Source organism: Poecilia mexicana, unplaced genomic scaffold, assembly GCF_051168715.1.
Source record: "Poecilia mexicana isolate PSO_F unplaced genomic scaffold, ASM5116871v1 scaffold_2, whole genome shotgun sequence".
Lineage (NCBI taxonomy): Eukaryota > Metazoa > Chordata > Actinopteri > Cyprinodontiformes > Poeciliidae > Poecilia > Poecilia mexicana.
This window is the reverse complement of record NW_028263371.1, coordinates 8,027,820-8,042,879: the sequence shown is the minus strand read 5'-3', so window position 1 is coordinate 8,042,879 and position 15,060 is coordinate 8,027,820. Positions and strand designations below refer to the sequence as shown.

The 15,060-nt window shown below is 39.8% G+C and overlaps 3 protein-coding genes across 4 annotated transcripts; 1 reads left to right on the top strand and 2 right to left on the bottom strand.

The window, feature by feature from the left end:
* Positions 1 to 1,849: 1,849 nt before the first annotated feature.
* gde1 (glycerophosphodiester phosphodiesterase 1) lies at positions 1,850 to 8,987 on the bottom strand. 2 transcript variants are annotated; one of them, XM_088009910.1, is made up of 7 exons: positions 8,804 to 8,987; positions 8,485 to 8,621; positions 7,027 to 7,202; positions 6,682 to 6,787; positions 5,731 to 5,823; positions 4,652 to 4,863; positions 1,850 to 4,496 (listed from the first exon to the last, which is right to left on the bottom strand). In XM_088009910.1, the coding sequence occupies exons 1-7, from the start codon at positions 8,841 to 8,843 to the stop codon at positions 4,349 to 4,351; spliced, it is 912 nt and encodes a 303-aa protein (XP_087866036.1). In that variant the 5' UTR covers positions 8,844 to 8,987; the 3' UTR covers positions 1,850 to 4,348. The 2 variants fall into 2 exon arrangements, with proteins under 2 accessions (XP_087866036.1, XP_014869019.1); XM_015013533.2 differs by having other exon boundaries at positions 8,485 to 8,984.
* A 26-nt stretch (positions 8,988 to 9,013) lies between these two features.
* tmem186 (transmembrane protein 186) lies at positions 9,014 to 10,588 on the top strand. The gene is made up of 2 exons (XM_015013535.2): positions 9,014 to 9,352; positions 9,729 to 10,588. The coding sequence occupies exons 1-2, from the start codon at positions 9,341 to 9,343 to the stop codon at positions 10,377 to 10,379; spliced, it is 663 nt and encodes a 220-aa protein (XP_014869021.2). The 5' UTR covers positions 9,014 to 9,340; the 3' UTR covers positions 10,380 to 10,588.
* Positions 10,589 to 11,105: 517 nt separating this feature from the next.
* Positions 11,106 to 14,969, bottom strand: LOC106933949 (heme oxygenase 2-like). Its single transcript, XM_015013534.2, has 7 exons — positions 14,923 to 14,969; positions 14,223 to 14,339; positions 14,007 to 14,124; positions 13,020 to 13,187; positions 12,552 to 12,875; positions 12,346 to 12,472; positions 11,106 to 11,643 (listed from the first exon to the last, which is right to left on the bottom strand). Exons 2-7 carry the CDS (start codon positions 14,312 to 14,314, stop codon positions 11,516 to 11,518), a joined length of 957 nt encoding a protein of 318 aa, XP_014869020.2. The 5' UTR covers positions 14,315 to 14,339; positions 14,923 to 14,969; the 3' UTR covers positions 11,106 to 11,515.
* Positions 14,970 to 15,060: the final 91 nt, after the last annotated feature.

Here is a 15,060-nt window from a genome sequence, read left to right as displayed (position 1 = left end):
ACTACAAGCAGAGACCAAATGTTTTCCAGTCCGCGTGGTTGTTAATTAACAAAGTTTCACTACACAGTGGCTCAGCATTTCGTGATTATTTAACAAATGCTCTCCGGTTTCCATGGATACTTAGCTCTACGGTGGCTTAATTTTTTCTAGCGGGATCCGTTAATAGCATCACTCTGGGATCTAAGGGCCGTAAAGCACAGGTAGCAGCTGGTGTTCCGGTGAACAAAACCACCTGAGTGTCAGCCGACCGTCTGCGTTTAGCTCCTGGAGCTCAGCGGAGACGAGAAGCGGCTCAGACAGGCTTATCTGCGGTGATATCCAATACTACTCAGTCACCCTCCGCCTCCCCCCATTCATCCACACTATCTGGGTCAGACAGCAGCGAGTTAATCATCCACAATGCTACAGGGTTAACAGTGAAGTCAGAAAACTTTTGCTAGATGAATAAATGACACCTCCTTAAACTAAACTGAACAAACAAAAAAAAAAAAAATAAATCACATGAGAACTCAAAAGACTTCCCTTCATTTCTGCTAGCTGTTCACCAAAAACCATCTAGCTTTGGCATCTAAAAATTAATAAAAAGCTGGATATTAGTGTTGCAGCTCCCATTGTCTGGTATTTACATGCAGATTTGGTCAAGAAGAGCTTATGTGACCCAAGTGAGCAAAGTTACTTTAATTTGCAACAGGCTTTAGCTTATATTTAGCCCAACCAAGTCAGAAAGTCTTCTTTGCTCAGATCGGATGGATAGTGTTAACGCCAATGGACTTTGACTAGGACATTCTAACATAAATTTGGCTTTAGTCTTAAACCATCACAGCTCTGGATCGCCCTGCTTAGAAGGTGGAATTTGTCCCATTCTCCCCCCTGCCCCCGGTCTCTAGTTAAAGTTTTCCTACATTTCTCCACATGGACCAACTTCTTTTTCCACTGAAGAAAATAAGTCCCCACAGAACAATGCTGCTATTGCCATGTTTCACAATGTGGTTGATGTACAAACAATGTTAGTTTTCCGATACACATGGTGTTGTAGGTGTAGCCCAAGGGGTTTTATACATTCTCGTTAGCCGACCTTCGACAACCTCTTCCATATGTTAACTTATTTCTACAATGGCCTTCCTTGTCGGGTCATGAACTGGAGCTTAGGATATTGTTTTCTGCCTGCTGTGTTCTTTGTGATGCAGTTTGTTTGATAACGGCACTCCGAGGTCATCACAGAACAGCTTTATTTACACGGAGATAAAAATGAAAAAGCAAAATCTCTCCCAAGATTTCATTTTCTGTTTCAATTGGAAGGCTCTATCCAATAAAATACATCAAAGTTTGAGGTTGTGACAAGAACAAATGAGTTATTTGGGGGGAGGGAGGTATGAAGAATCAGCATTCAGCAGCTATGCACCACTAATCTGGGACAAACTTCCAGAAAACTGCAAAGACGCTGAAACACTGAATTTCTTTTAAATGAAGGCTAAAAAAAACTCAGCAGTTTAGAGTGAAACACTGATCAACACATTTGAGTTGATTGACGATGGTATGTGACAATAGGTAATAATTGGCAAATATATTATGTTTTTATGATCTAAAACCCTTTGAACTGCCTTGTTGCTGAAATGTGTTACACAAACAAACTGGACTTTAATCATTTTACAAAGTAACATCTGTACTATTCCATGTTCTTTAGAGGGTTTTGCCTTTTTACCGCAGACGAATTGTCTTCCTTCTTGTAGAGGAACTGCTGGATTGCTTGACAATCAGATCAACCGAGATGCTACAAAACGTAAAAACCTGATCCAACGTGAATCCGTTTCTGCTCCGAAAACTCCTTCCACACATAAACACAGACATATTCCACCATAAGAACCCAAACATTGTTATATTTTAGGACAATGAAATAGGCATTCCACTTTATGACCGCTTACAATCACTTTCTGTACAGAGTGTAAAAGATGTGAGGTTAGTAAAACACAAGCAGAAATATAATCACGTGCTCTGAAATACTCAAGTATACATTATCAGTTACAGCTGCATTCTACAAAGACGTCTCACTTATTGTGATTTCGTTTATCACACGTGTAATTGGCGCGGCTCGTTATTTGCTTCTTTTCAGTTTACTCAGTCTGCAGAGAGAGAGACCAGTTGCCTGCTTACATATTTGTACAATACCACCGTTTAGTAAAACACTAAAGACACATTTGTTTGATAGTTTCTTATTCTTTAAATGGACATTTCTGGACTTAACAGAAATAATCTGCAATATATATATATATATATATATATATATATATATATAAACAGCTAATAAAAGATTGAGAGCAGTTTAGAAATAAGTAGGAATAAATATCTTAATGTATCTATTATATTTCATTTTATGTTTCTTTAAGTAGGTCTACCATAAAAGCAGTTTTACCAAAGTAAACCCAATTGAACCAAAAGTACCTTTTTTTCCCTTTACCCATAATGTAACTATGTGATCATTTGTGTGTAATTTAATAATTAACAAAGACAAACTGTAAAACTCACATAAGATCAAGGATGGACGGATGTTTTAAAAGAGTTTCCAAAGATATTTGTTACCTTAGAGATTTTAACTCCACACAAACTTTCTGTTTCTTTCAGCATTTCTAAGTTTTTTCTGCTTATGCACTTACTTTCTTGCTTCCAGATTTGGTTATTTATTGTCATAAATCACAGTATTTCTGTGCCACTCCCACTATTCTGAATAAATGGAGATAAATTACTTTGACCAAAAAAAAAAAAAAAAAAAAGTATAGTCATATACTTTTTTTTTTTTATAATCACAAGTTCTTCCAAACATGAGCGTAGAGGAAGACTGATCTGCATTAAACCAGCGCATTGACTCTCAGTCATTCTTCATATTCATAAACAAGACATATTATAGGTAGTTTATCACACGCTCCCTTTTCGTGTGGAAGGACAAACGTCACAGGCATCAACAACAAGCAAAATAAAGACAGGAAACAAACAAACAAACAACTTATTAAAATCCTGAGTACAGAAGTCTTTCTGTGGAAAAGTCTTAATTTGTCATGTTTCCCCCTCCATTTTGTTTCAAATGGAAGTTATCTTATGGTTCTTTAATCTTTTGGACATTGGTTGTTTTCTTCATGGTACATTTTAGTCAGATTAAAATTATGTCAAAAAGGCGAATATTTACTTAAAGACTGAAAATGCAGGATTGTCCTGTATTCGATTCAATACTGGACACCAACTCTGACCAGAAAACCAATGAAGCTGCCACCACCAGGTTTTTGCAGTGGGGATTGTTTGCGACTTTTTTATTCTGTTCCTGCTCATCGTTCTTTGTGAAAGAGCTCAAACCAGAGTGGTACTGAGTACGTGTTCATATGTACTCTGTTAAAATTCAAAGGTTCTTTTAAAAGTCAACGTTTGCAGACACAAAACTGTTTTATTCCTTAAGTTCAGAGCTTTTCACAGTGGATTTGCACTTTAAGTGGCCAAATCAATAAATTCAAAGGATTCTTTAAAAAACCGTCAAACTAAACTAAATATTAGTTTAATGCTAGCAGCCATTGTCCAAAGATAAACTGAGGAGCCCAGAAAACCCTGTAAAGACTTTTGCACAGACAGTCTGACACGAGTCCGTTTAAGACAAAGAGCACAAGGACACTGTCTGAAAATCTCTGTATGCACCACATGTGCAACTGAATTGATCATATTTATAAAGTGTCTAAAAGGAAACACAAAACCTGATACATGGCCTCTTATTACGAAGTTAGAAATAAAGTTTAAAAAGTTTGAAAATCGACAGATAAAACTCAGCTTAAGTTTACAGAACTGGAACATGTGATTTATCCGACCCTCTTCACAACAGATTGGGATAGCCCTGTAATCTTCAAAGCTATTTAAATTTTGCTAGATTGTAGCAAATTTGGGGGGAGGGAGAAAAAAAACTTGAGTGGAAAGTTGCTGCTTTTTTTATACCATTCTGTCAGAACAGTATCACTGTTTCACAATGAAGTTTCCTTGCAATCTGAGAAAGATTTCTGTAAATACGATAGGTTTCTGCTCCTCCACCATCACATTCAACCACCGCAGCAAGCTGCATATGTGCAGCATGGAGGTGTGTGCGCTTTTCTAAAAGCAGTGGGGGAACTCGAACAAAGAAAATCACACTTGTGCTCTTGGCGCACCGCGGTAGATATTTCCGTTTAGTTTTAACGTTGTCACATGGTCTGAGTCTGGTGAGAAGAGGGCCTTATCTGTTGACACTGATAGCTGAGGAGTAATTACTTGAAACATCCTCTTTCATTTTAAGGATGTTATCTGATAACGAGACGTTGTGGGCAGCCATTGACCGTGTGTCTCAGTAATGAGGTTCACAATCTTCCACAAGGCTGTCTGTGATGTAATTGATGTGTAGCACCTCCTGGAAATAATCTTTCTCCAGTTTTGTGTTGATGGTCCAGGCTACGACTTCCACTCCCCTTCGAGCCCAGTACTGGACATAGTCCCTGCAGACAGGAAGACACGTATGAGGATGAGTTCAACAGGAGCGCATGGAGAACACGTCGACATGATAAAAACATAAGCCTTCTGGATCGTCGTGGGAGCGCGCCTTCAGAGCAAGTGTTGAATTTCAGACGAAGACCGGCTGGCTTAAACTCACTGTGACACGACGTTTTTCTGGATCAGGAAGGCGGAGATGCCGCACAGCCTCCACAGCAGGTGATGGTGTGCCCAGTCCAACAAGATGTCCATCATCATCATCCAGTGATGTTGCCATAGCGAGGAAAAACGTGGCGTACCGTCGCCGAGACAGCTCAAGCTCCACGGCCTGTGGGTCAACGCCGTGAGCACTTCAGGGTCGCTCTGTCTCATCTGGACAAAACAAAGCAAACAAAACAAAAAAATGTTTGAAACTCTGAACTGTAGCAGCAACGACAGATCTATGTGACGGGAATGATCTGATAGAGGAAACCACAGATTTAACTGCTGTGAGTTATTTTTAAACCGAGGTTTATCTCTTTTTTTTACTAACAAACGTACAAAAGTAAAAAAAAACAACATCGCTGGCTAAGATAATTTAAGATTTCTCAAAGTGCAAAGGTATTAAAACATGCAAAACAATCAAGCCCATGAGGATATATTTTGTCTTAAATTCTGAATCATTCAAGTTGCATTTGAGTAATAACCTTTATATATCTAAACTAGAAGTGCTCAAATTTAGAAGCAATGTAGCAATATATTGTGGCAATTTTAATAACGGCTTTTCGTATCGGTTCATCCTGAACTGAAAGTATGTGCAGGTCAGAAGCAGCTTTCTCAAACACGGCGAGAATCACCTGCTGCGGCCGTCGAGAACACAACTGAACAGCTACCAACGAGAAAGCACGCAAAAGTAAAAAAGGGAAAAATAAATACAAGCGCGCATGCTTAAAACAACTCGGATCAAGCAGATTTACGGCTTTTTGTGATGCCTTCACAGGCAAGTGCGAGTGGAAACTTGTTTTTGAGGGATGGGTTTGACCAGGATTGTGTAACCGTAACGTTTCACAGCAAAGCAACGAAGCAAGCGTCGCTCCAAGGAAAATGGATAAAAGTAACACAAACACAAAAACGACAAATGTAATCTTTTGGGAACTTATGTTGCCATGTAGGGGTTGGGTAAAATTAACTTTAAACCTTCTGCTTTAAAAAAACAAAACAAAAAAACAAAAGGTTTCCAGAGATCAACCATGCTCTTACCCTGTAGATGACTTTGGGTTGGAAGGAGCAGACGATGCTGCTGTTGTAGAGAACCGGATATTTCTTGTACAAGTCTTTAAGCGCTGCAGCCGACTGGACGGGAAGGAAAAACAGAGGGATGCAGAAGGTCAGTCAGTTTTTTGGTTCTTTTCTTTTTTTCTTTTTGCAGCAAGTGTTTTTGTTTGTTCTGTTTCCAAACGACCACATGGTGCGAGTACAGACACACCGCTGTGGGCCCTCCACTCAAAAAAATGTCACAACCAAAAAAAATAAACTGAAAACATTCAACACTGCATCAACCAACTTAGTTATTAAGTGCCTAAAAGCCTGAATACAAACTGGAAACACAGAGCCGTCTGGCCAAACACATGTGCATCTCTGTCACACTTAATATTGATTAATATTGATATGATTTTCCTTTTTAAAAAAAAAACAAATTTAACACCTTCAGTATTAATTCAAAACTAAAGTGTGACAAGATTTAATAATAAGCTTCTTTAATTTTATCTTTATTGCTCCATATAAGCAATCAGTATATTTAAATGTTATTGAAGAAAAATGACACTATATTAGTGTCATATCTGCACCCATTTATCACTAATTATCCTCTTATTCTATGTTGTTCTGATGAAGCCTTTAGATCTGTTTTAGTTTTTAATGAAGATTTCATTTCAACCATTGTCTCCATTGTTGGACCTTGTGTTACGGTGCCTTACAAAAGTGATGCAAATTAGTACATAACTATTCTTTCCACTTTACTTCAATCTGTTGCACAAAACACTCCAGTAATATAAACTGCAGTGACCGAATGTGGAAGCGTTCGAGAGAGGTAGGATTATTTCTGCAACGCACAGGAGAGGCCCAGTATCCTTTTCCACTTTCACCTGGATGCAAATCAATAAAACCAGCCGCACATCATCAACTCTGTTTTGTTAGTTTTGTTGGCTGCACCTCATCTGGATGACCTTTGACATCAAAGTAAATGGTGAGCTTCAGCTTGATGCATTCCTTCACCGCCTCTTCCAGAGTTGGGATCTTCTCACCAACAAACTTGGACCTAGTGAGAAAACCAGAGCTCATTCATAAGTCAGGCCTTAGAAACGAGAAGTTGTATTCTGATTAGATAATAACCAAAACAATACCTTTATATTCATCTCACAATAATACGTGTATTTTATAAATTAACTGCTACATTCTGCCTTTGAACTCAATCATTTGATCATCTTGTTACCCAACAGCATGACAGACATGTGTACAGGAGTTTAGATCCTTCTGCATTCTGTGTCCGTTTCTCACCTGAATCGATGTTTAGCAGATGCATCTAGTTTGCGCAGCTCAGAGAAGCTCATCTTGTTGAGTGGGCCCGAACCGTTGGTGGTCCGATCTACGGTGTCATCGTGCATGAGGATTGGGACCCCATCTGCAGAGAACCCCAAGTCCAACTCAACACCGGTCGCACCATTCCTACTCGCCTATAAGCGGAGGAAGAAAGAAATGCATACATGTAACGTGAGATTTTCAAAAAGAAAACATTTTTCAGACAAAACATGACAAAACTGAAGAAAAAAAGTTATTTTATTTAGTTAAGTTTATTTAACAGGTTAGATAGGTGCTACAAACTCCTTTGAAAGAGCGACGCTATAAGAACCAGCGGCGGCGCTGACAAGGCTGATCTCCACATCCAGTTTCTCTGGAAACTGTTTAAAATTACATGTAGGAGGCGAGTTGAGCCCCTAGGTGTCACTGTTGCGTCAGAACTTTTATTTAGGGATCTGCGCTGATGATTGAAAGTACAAACTGTTTTTACTGTAGTGTCGCAAAGAAACATTTGGTACACAATTATCAGACGTATTAAGTCGAGTACGGGATTGATAATACATGCTGTTGCTAAGCAACAAGCTCTATAATTGACCAGATGAAGTCGTCTGGACACGCTGTACTATGTTGAAAGACGCGGTCACTGTTAAAGTTCAGTCCATTCAGCAACTTTGGGCCTTATAAGGTCCTTAGTAAGGTCCTCGTCTTTTTCTTAGCTTGATACATTGTTGCAGATTAAGAAAAGCCCAGTCACTAAAACGGTACTTCAAATGTGAGGTTCAATGCTGGGTAATCATATTCAATTTAACAGCAAATTTAACTGTTCTGCTGTTAAATTTGTTTACAAGGAAAATAAAAGATATCCTGAACCTGGAATCTGAGGTTTAATTTTTACAGATTTGTTTTTCACTTGAGGTGAAAAGTCAAACTAAAGAAGGATGAATAGACATTTTTTTCTTAAGTCATACTTGCAAAACAAGTTTGGAGAACAAGTTTAAGGTAATGGGGAAAACCTCAAGAACATGCGAAAAATAAATGTTTGACTCAATCTATACATATTTTAATATGTTTATCTGTGGAAAAGAAAAATTCAGCTCTCACTTCCAGTTTTGTTGACCAAGTTGGTTAAAACTGAGAAGTTTGGGAAAAACCTTGCTTTCTTCATAAATAAAAGGGAAGTAAGTTCTTATCTAGAAAGAACTATATAACTATAGGTTGCAAAAATCTTTATGTGAATCAAATTGTGTCATACAACAGATATAAAACCTGCAGTGAATGATTGTATTACAAAAAACTGCAGTGAGCCCTCTTTACTCCGATACTCATAAATAAAACCCAGTAAGATCACAATTTTAATTAGTGGAGTTCTCCCAAATAAATTCCTTCACAGACTAAAGATAAGTGGAAAGTTCTGTCTTTGTTGGCACCGACTCTCACCTCCCGTATGGCTGCTATCGTGTTCTCCGGGGCGTCGTGTCCACCGCCTCGGTGAGCGATCGCGGAAGCCTTTCCCGCTACTGGGTTCAGTACCTGCCGTGCCCTGCTGGTCGCCAGCTGAGGGAACCTGAACATGGCTACAAACAGATAGAGGGAGGTCGTGAGGGCGGTGGACCACAAGGGGCTCCGGGTTCCCAGCAGGACCAACACGAAGACCAGCGAGTAGAGGGTGACTTCATCTCCCAGCTGAAGCATGGTGGTTCTCCTTGTTTTCCCTTGTTCGTGTCCTCTGAGTTTCGAGTCGGAAAGCAGAAATTACCTTCAAACTGCAGAGGCAAAGTCGCCCTTGAATGTGACATTTATTGTCCTGCAGCGGTCATTTTCCTAAAATACGGCTCGACGCAGGACTATATTCCACTCGTACGGTATAGCATTTTAGAAATGTTCATTGTAAGATTTAGAGCGATACAAATACCCGCAGAGAGCCGGTGGGACATTTAACCCGGATGGACGGACAAGCGGAACACTTTCAGGTTGCACCTCCCAGCGGATATGGCAGTCTAGCATTTCCGTGATACCCGCGCTAGTCGGTTATGTTATTTTATATATGGAATAATGGCAGCAGTAATAAAGCAGATAACGTCGAATACACTTTTGACTTTATGTCTTTACGCAGGGCCGTAAAGGGAAAAAATATTTGGATAATCAAAGACGGCTTGTTTTGTTAAACTCTTCCGGGTCGGTCTGTAGGTTAGCTTCATATTAGCATGCTCCTAGCATACTCAGGTTGACTTTGGTCACTTCTCCTTTTGTTTTAATTTTTCTTAAAAAAAAAAAACTACACTCGTCAGTCGTGATGAGCATCATGGTGAGATATTTATATTATTTTAATAATATTATTTTATTAGCAACGAAAAGTAAAATCCAGTTTATCAGCTAGCTCCAGGTTAGCATCTCATTCATAATTACAAGTGCAGCTTACATAAAAGTTTGCCTTTCTACCGAATACTTCATAATTTATCTAGCTCTTGTCTTAATGTTTGTAGACCATAACGTAAAATGAGTGCATGTTGACAGTCAACTAAAACGAGTAATTTCCCCCTGAAGGTTTAGAGAATTAAAAATCAGCCTTGGTTACACGGATTATTGTACATTTGAGAAGGTTTTGCTTTAAATCGGGCATTTTCACAATTGGGCTACACAGTTGTTGTTTTTTTCTTCTAATAAATGTCTCTTTCCCACAGATCAGACCAATATTTCTGACCAGGTTCACTGCTCAGGCCCTGACCTGCACCAGAAGATCATTTCTTCTCTCGGGCTGTTTTCAGCCTCGTTCAGCTCACACTCCGCTCCTTCAGAGCTGTCGTGGAACCCTCACGCCAAAAATCACAACCCTGGTCAGATACTCTGACCTATCAACACAGAAATACTCTATGATTTACATCATGCCTCACATTAGGCTCCTGAGAGCTGTGTCCAGGCTCAAGCTGTTTCAGACTGCAATTACGTTGGTCATCTTACCCCCGGTGTACTTCCTCTACTTCCAAGGAATTGTCTCCCTATATCTAGTCAGCTACTCAACTGGGATTGCGCTTTTTGCTGGTGGCATGCTCTACATTGCCAGTCATCTCTTCAGAAGAGTTGTGGGAATGATGTACCTGGACCCGTCCCTAACCACACTCAAAGTTTCTCACCTCACTTTCTGGGGCAAGCGTCAAGACATCTACCTCCCTGTGTCAGACGTTATGACCATTGCGGATACTGGAGACTCTGCAAGTGAGACTATACTGAAACTGAAGAGATACAGCAGTCCAGACACGTTTTATTTCTCCACTCGTTTTGGACGGGTCATAGATAAACAAGGCTTTGAGAAAGTTTTCGGAAGTTTTCAATAGTTGCTTATATAAGTGATAGGACAGGAGGACTGGACTGATGAAAATGGAATGAATGTACAATCACGCATATTGTTTGCACTGACTGTTATTGAAAATAAATAGTATAAAGATGAAAATTCTTGGGGACTTAGAAATCCTATCAGTCTCTCACCATTGTTAAGAAATAGTGTGTATGTTTTTATTTCTATAAAAAAAATAACTTCAACAAAGTCTTCTTGCACTTTTTGGAATAATAACAAAGCAATTGGGCTCGGCCGTCAGGTAGAGCACCACAATATATCAAAATGCAATCCTCATTGCAGTTATTGTGTGTAATATTGCAGTAGCAAATGACTGATTGGATGCAACGTTTTTAACATGATATAGAAACATAGAAACATTCACACTGACTCGTTCGGGTGTTTGTCAGTCCAGCAGCATCCAGTCCGTGCTTTTCCGCTCTCTTGTTCAAGTAGCCTAAATGTGGGCAAACAGCGCCCCCTGGCGCTTCAAAGGAGCTACGTCATTAAGTTGCGTCAGGTGAAACGCTTATATCTGCTGACTGAAAAGTTTCAACTTTATTTGCTCCTGACTGTGCAACAAAAAAAAAGAAAAAAAAAATCAGGAAAGCTTTCTTTTACTTTATCTTTTGAATGTTTTCATAGATTCTGTCTGCTTTCATTGTCTGAAGGATTACAAGCAGAAGATTTGAAATGAACTGTAAATATTACCCAGGAGCCACTGTAGTGACATTAAGGATTTTTACTTTTACACATGCACACACATTTGCACAGAGCATTTTTTAAAACAACATAACACTCTCCATTACTCTACAGCTACTTTATATTAAATACAGTTTATGACTTTGGATGATATGTCACAAGTTTAAACTTTTAGCTTTTCTCACAAATTTCTCATAACTGTATGCCCACAGAATTCAGGATCTAAAAAAAAAGCAAAGCACCATGGAGGAAGATCTCACTGTCACGTGACATGTAATATATTTTTAGACTAACTCCAGTCCTACATGTGAAGTTGCTAAAAAAAAAAAAAGCAAAAAAAAAAAATAACTTGAGTTCACACAACTAAATTTAACATGGTTTAAACAGCCATTTTATCCTGAACTTTTTTTAAAGGCTGATGAAAGTTGCCTGAGCTTACAGAAGGTACCAGGCTGTAAAGCCAGCAAAGATGGCAACCCAGGCCGCCAGCGCCACCTGGCAGGGCAGACGACCCACAAGCGTCTTGACTAACTGGAGCGCATAGGTTGGATTCCCATTTGCAGCTGTACAGAGGAGAGGGGGAATGTTAGGCACGGAGAACAGACAGTTCAATTATGTCAAGTAGATAAGAAGTGTTTATATAATAGTTCTTCCACCAAGAAAAAAAATGAAACAACTGTTTTAGTCATCCAACATTGGGTCGAACAATAAATCTAATCAAACCACATCGACACACATTGTTTAGTACTTTGAACTATCTTGTCAACATTCAATAGCCCTTTAACTTTTCCATCTCCACAGCATGATGCTGCCATCATGGTTTACCATGGAGACGGTGCGTTCAGTGATATGCAGTGTTAACTTTCTGCAAAAACATTCCTACAAGGTTCCTACACATTTGCTTTAAAACATGCAGACATTTTTAGACACTTTTGAGAGTTCTGAGTTTCACTGAAGCCATTTGAAAATATAACAGATATTTTTACAGGGGCCAAGCTTTAAGTATGTGTGGAACAAGGATAGAAGGAACGGTAGAACACAAAGAAGGAAGTAAAACAGAGGAGGTAAGACAAGGAAGGGAAGATGAAACAGAAGTTAAAAAGGGATGTAAGGCATATAGTGTGTGTGGACTGAAGAAGGGAATAAATAAACGACACAAGGAGGGCCAGAAATATGGGCACAAAAAGAAAAGAAGGAAAAAATGAAGAACAAGAGGGGAGGACACAGAAGATAATTTACACTAAAGAACAGCAAAGGCACCTTACCCATTTTAGCTGCATAGTACGGGCACTTGTTGAAATGATCTTCTTGAATGAGCTCTGCATGCCCAAAGACTTGCTCTTGGACTTCCTCTTTGATGGTGTTTCCAATTTCCTCAAGCTCTGAGAACACCTGATTAAAGAATTAATAATCCCCATGTTAACTTCAACCTTCTAGTTACAGCTTTATTGGACCCATCCTGCTCACCCACCATCATGTTGAATCCAAACGCCCTATTGGACTCGTCTACAATCCTCTGTTTGGCCTCCGGGTCCAGCTCCAGCTCATTCATCCTGCTGCGGTAGAGCTGCTTGAAGCCCCTGTGGCTGGTGATTCCTTCAAACTGGTAGAAGTTCAGACCCTCTCCCGATGCAGGCAGCTTCAGAGCCCTTTGGGCCACTTTCTTCAGGATCTGTCCTCCTGAGAGATCCCCCATGTAGCGGGTGTAGGAATGGGCCACCAACAGAACCGGGTCTGCCTCTCCCACCTCGTGGATCCGGTCCACGTAGGGCTTGGTGCCTGCAGAGAGGCTGATCTGCCGGAGAGAACGCCGCCATGACAAGTTTGCTTTTCATTGGTCATGAGCTTCCTGACAGCAACACAATTTGTTGCAGAGAATTAATGAAAACAATGTGACAAACTACATAGAGAGTAAACTATGACTGTGCTTTGTGCTCACTTGGCTCTCCCAGTCCGCTCCATAAAAATACTCCAGGTCCCGGGCCAGGGCCTCACGACGGTGCAACTCCGCAGGAAAATAGATTGGAGCTATGTGAGGGTGGTCCTTATTCTTCTCTATCTCCTCCTCCATCGCTGAATAGACAAAGTACAAAGCCGCTGTGGCTCTCTGAATATAAAAGAGAAAAAAAGAAGCGCACAATTGCTTTAAACTCTGCGTGTTTTCATTCATACTATCAGGTTTGACTGGGGACCAAAATTACTACACTGAAAGTGGTACGTTTCACTTTCGCACTGCATTGTGACAAATTATCCAAACATTTGAAAAACTTGTTCACCTCATGGCCTGTGGTGGTGCTGTACCAAAAATCACTGAAGGAAATTACAAAAACCTCTGAAAAAGACGTGAGCGCAACCTCATTCTTCACAAAACATAAACAAAAATGGAGTGATATCAGATTTTAGCGCTTGTAGGATTTCTCTTTCGTCTTTGGTAGAAGACCACGACCAATTTCTCCTGCTAGCACGAGACTTGCGCAGTTATTTTGGTTGTATTTACCCACAATTCTTTCAAGAGCAAAAGCAAGTCTGCAGTCCACTATTGAACCACACCATAGTTCCTTTCAACTGAACCGAGACCTAGGTGTGAAGGCGAACCAGAGTTTGATTGCGCATTCACACCTCCCTAAATGGACCAAAACAGCTGAGTTTCCAAAACTCAGATGTTTGAATTGATCTCCATGTTTGTTTGGTAAACCAGTTTATGGAGCTTGAGGTATTTAAACTTGCACATAGCTCAGAACAACCATACGCAACGACAATTTTAATAGGTTCTCTATCTGAAATGCAAATATTTACAGTACATGCAGAAGTGGTAAAAAAACAAAACAAAAAATCGGATAATGTTCTAAAGGAAAGTACGACCATTTTCAGTCATAGGGCCCTGTGTATTTTGAACATGTCAATTATGTGTATTTTTAAAGTCAACCTTAAACACATCCTTGATGATGTGACCCCTGAGGAAATCTTTGACGAACTGACAGTTCTCTGCTCGATCATGGGACTCCTTGGTGCCCTCGGCTAACATCTCAGACAGGTCGGTTGGACTTGTTGAAAAAGAGAGAAATAAAATACAGTTATTAACACTTCAAACATCTCACCATAGAGTAGGTATTTCAGGTGAAAGGCCCCATTAGGTCTTTACCTAAGACCCTCATCATTGTCATCCACAATGATCCTGGCTCCTCCTTTCTTCACTCCATTGGATTTGGGTTCAGAGATTGAATTGCTATCCATCTTTTCTTGTTTTCAGAGTTGCCACCTTATTGAGGCAGGAATATAATAATATAACATTTAAATATGTGATTTCACAACTCTAAAGTCTGAATTACAGATCTTAAAAAAAAACCCAACTAACAGTCAAATTGTGCTAAAATAATTTCAGGACATCTTATGCTACTATTACCTACTACATGCTACTGCAGTCAAGTGAACAGACACAACCAGCTTGCTTTAGGTTACATCTTGGATGCGCTGTATGTGGTGTATTACGGTAAAGGAACTCCTGAGTGTCGTTTTACACGGCTGCAGTTTATTCAGGTTGATATAAGCCGTGAGGAATTATTGTGTCGTTCCTGTAGAATACATGTGTGATAATGAAGTTGTTTGGCATTCCCTCACTATTGTGTTAAACTGTTGGAGTGTAGTGGGGTTAACATGACCAGCACCTGACATTTGGGGGACAGTTACAAAACTGTCACTGGAGGTCATGTTGAGAGCACATTAATAAGTCTGTTAATATGAAAAACTGTGCAAAAAGTAACTTTCATTCATTAACAGCCCATCACGTGAAATTCACCCTAGCGTGGTTTGTAGAAAATATGAAATTGAGAAGCTTTGTTTACCTTCTCAGTGCGCAGCCTGCCTTCCGAGGAGAAGGAAGAAGATGATTGGTTAAAAGCTACACCAATCATGAGTTTCAGCGAAGAAGTTTAGATGACGCGATGCATCACTTTGTTGCCTCTCCGGCGTGTCCGCCATAT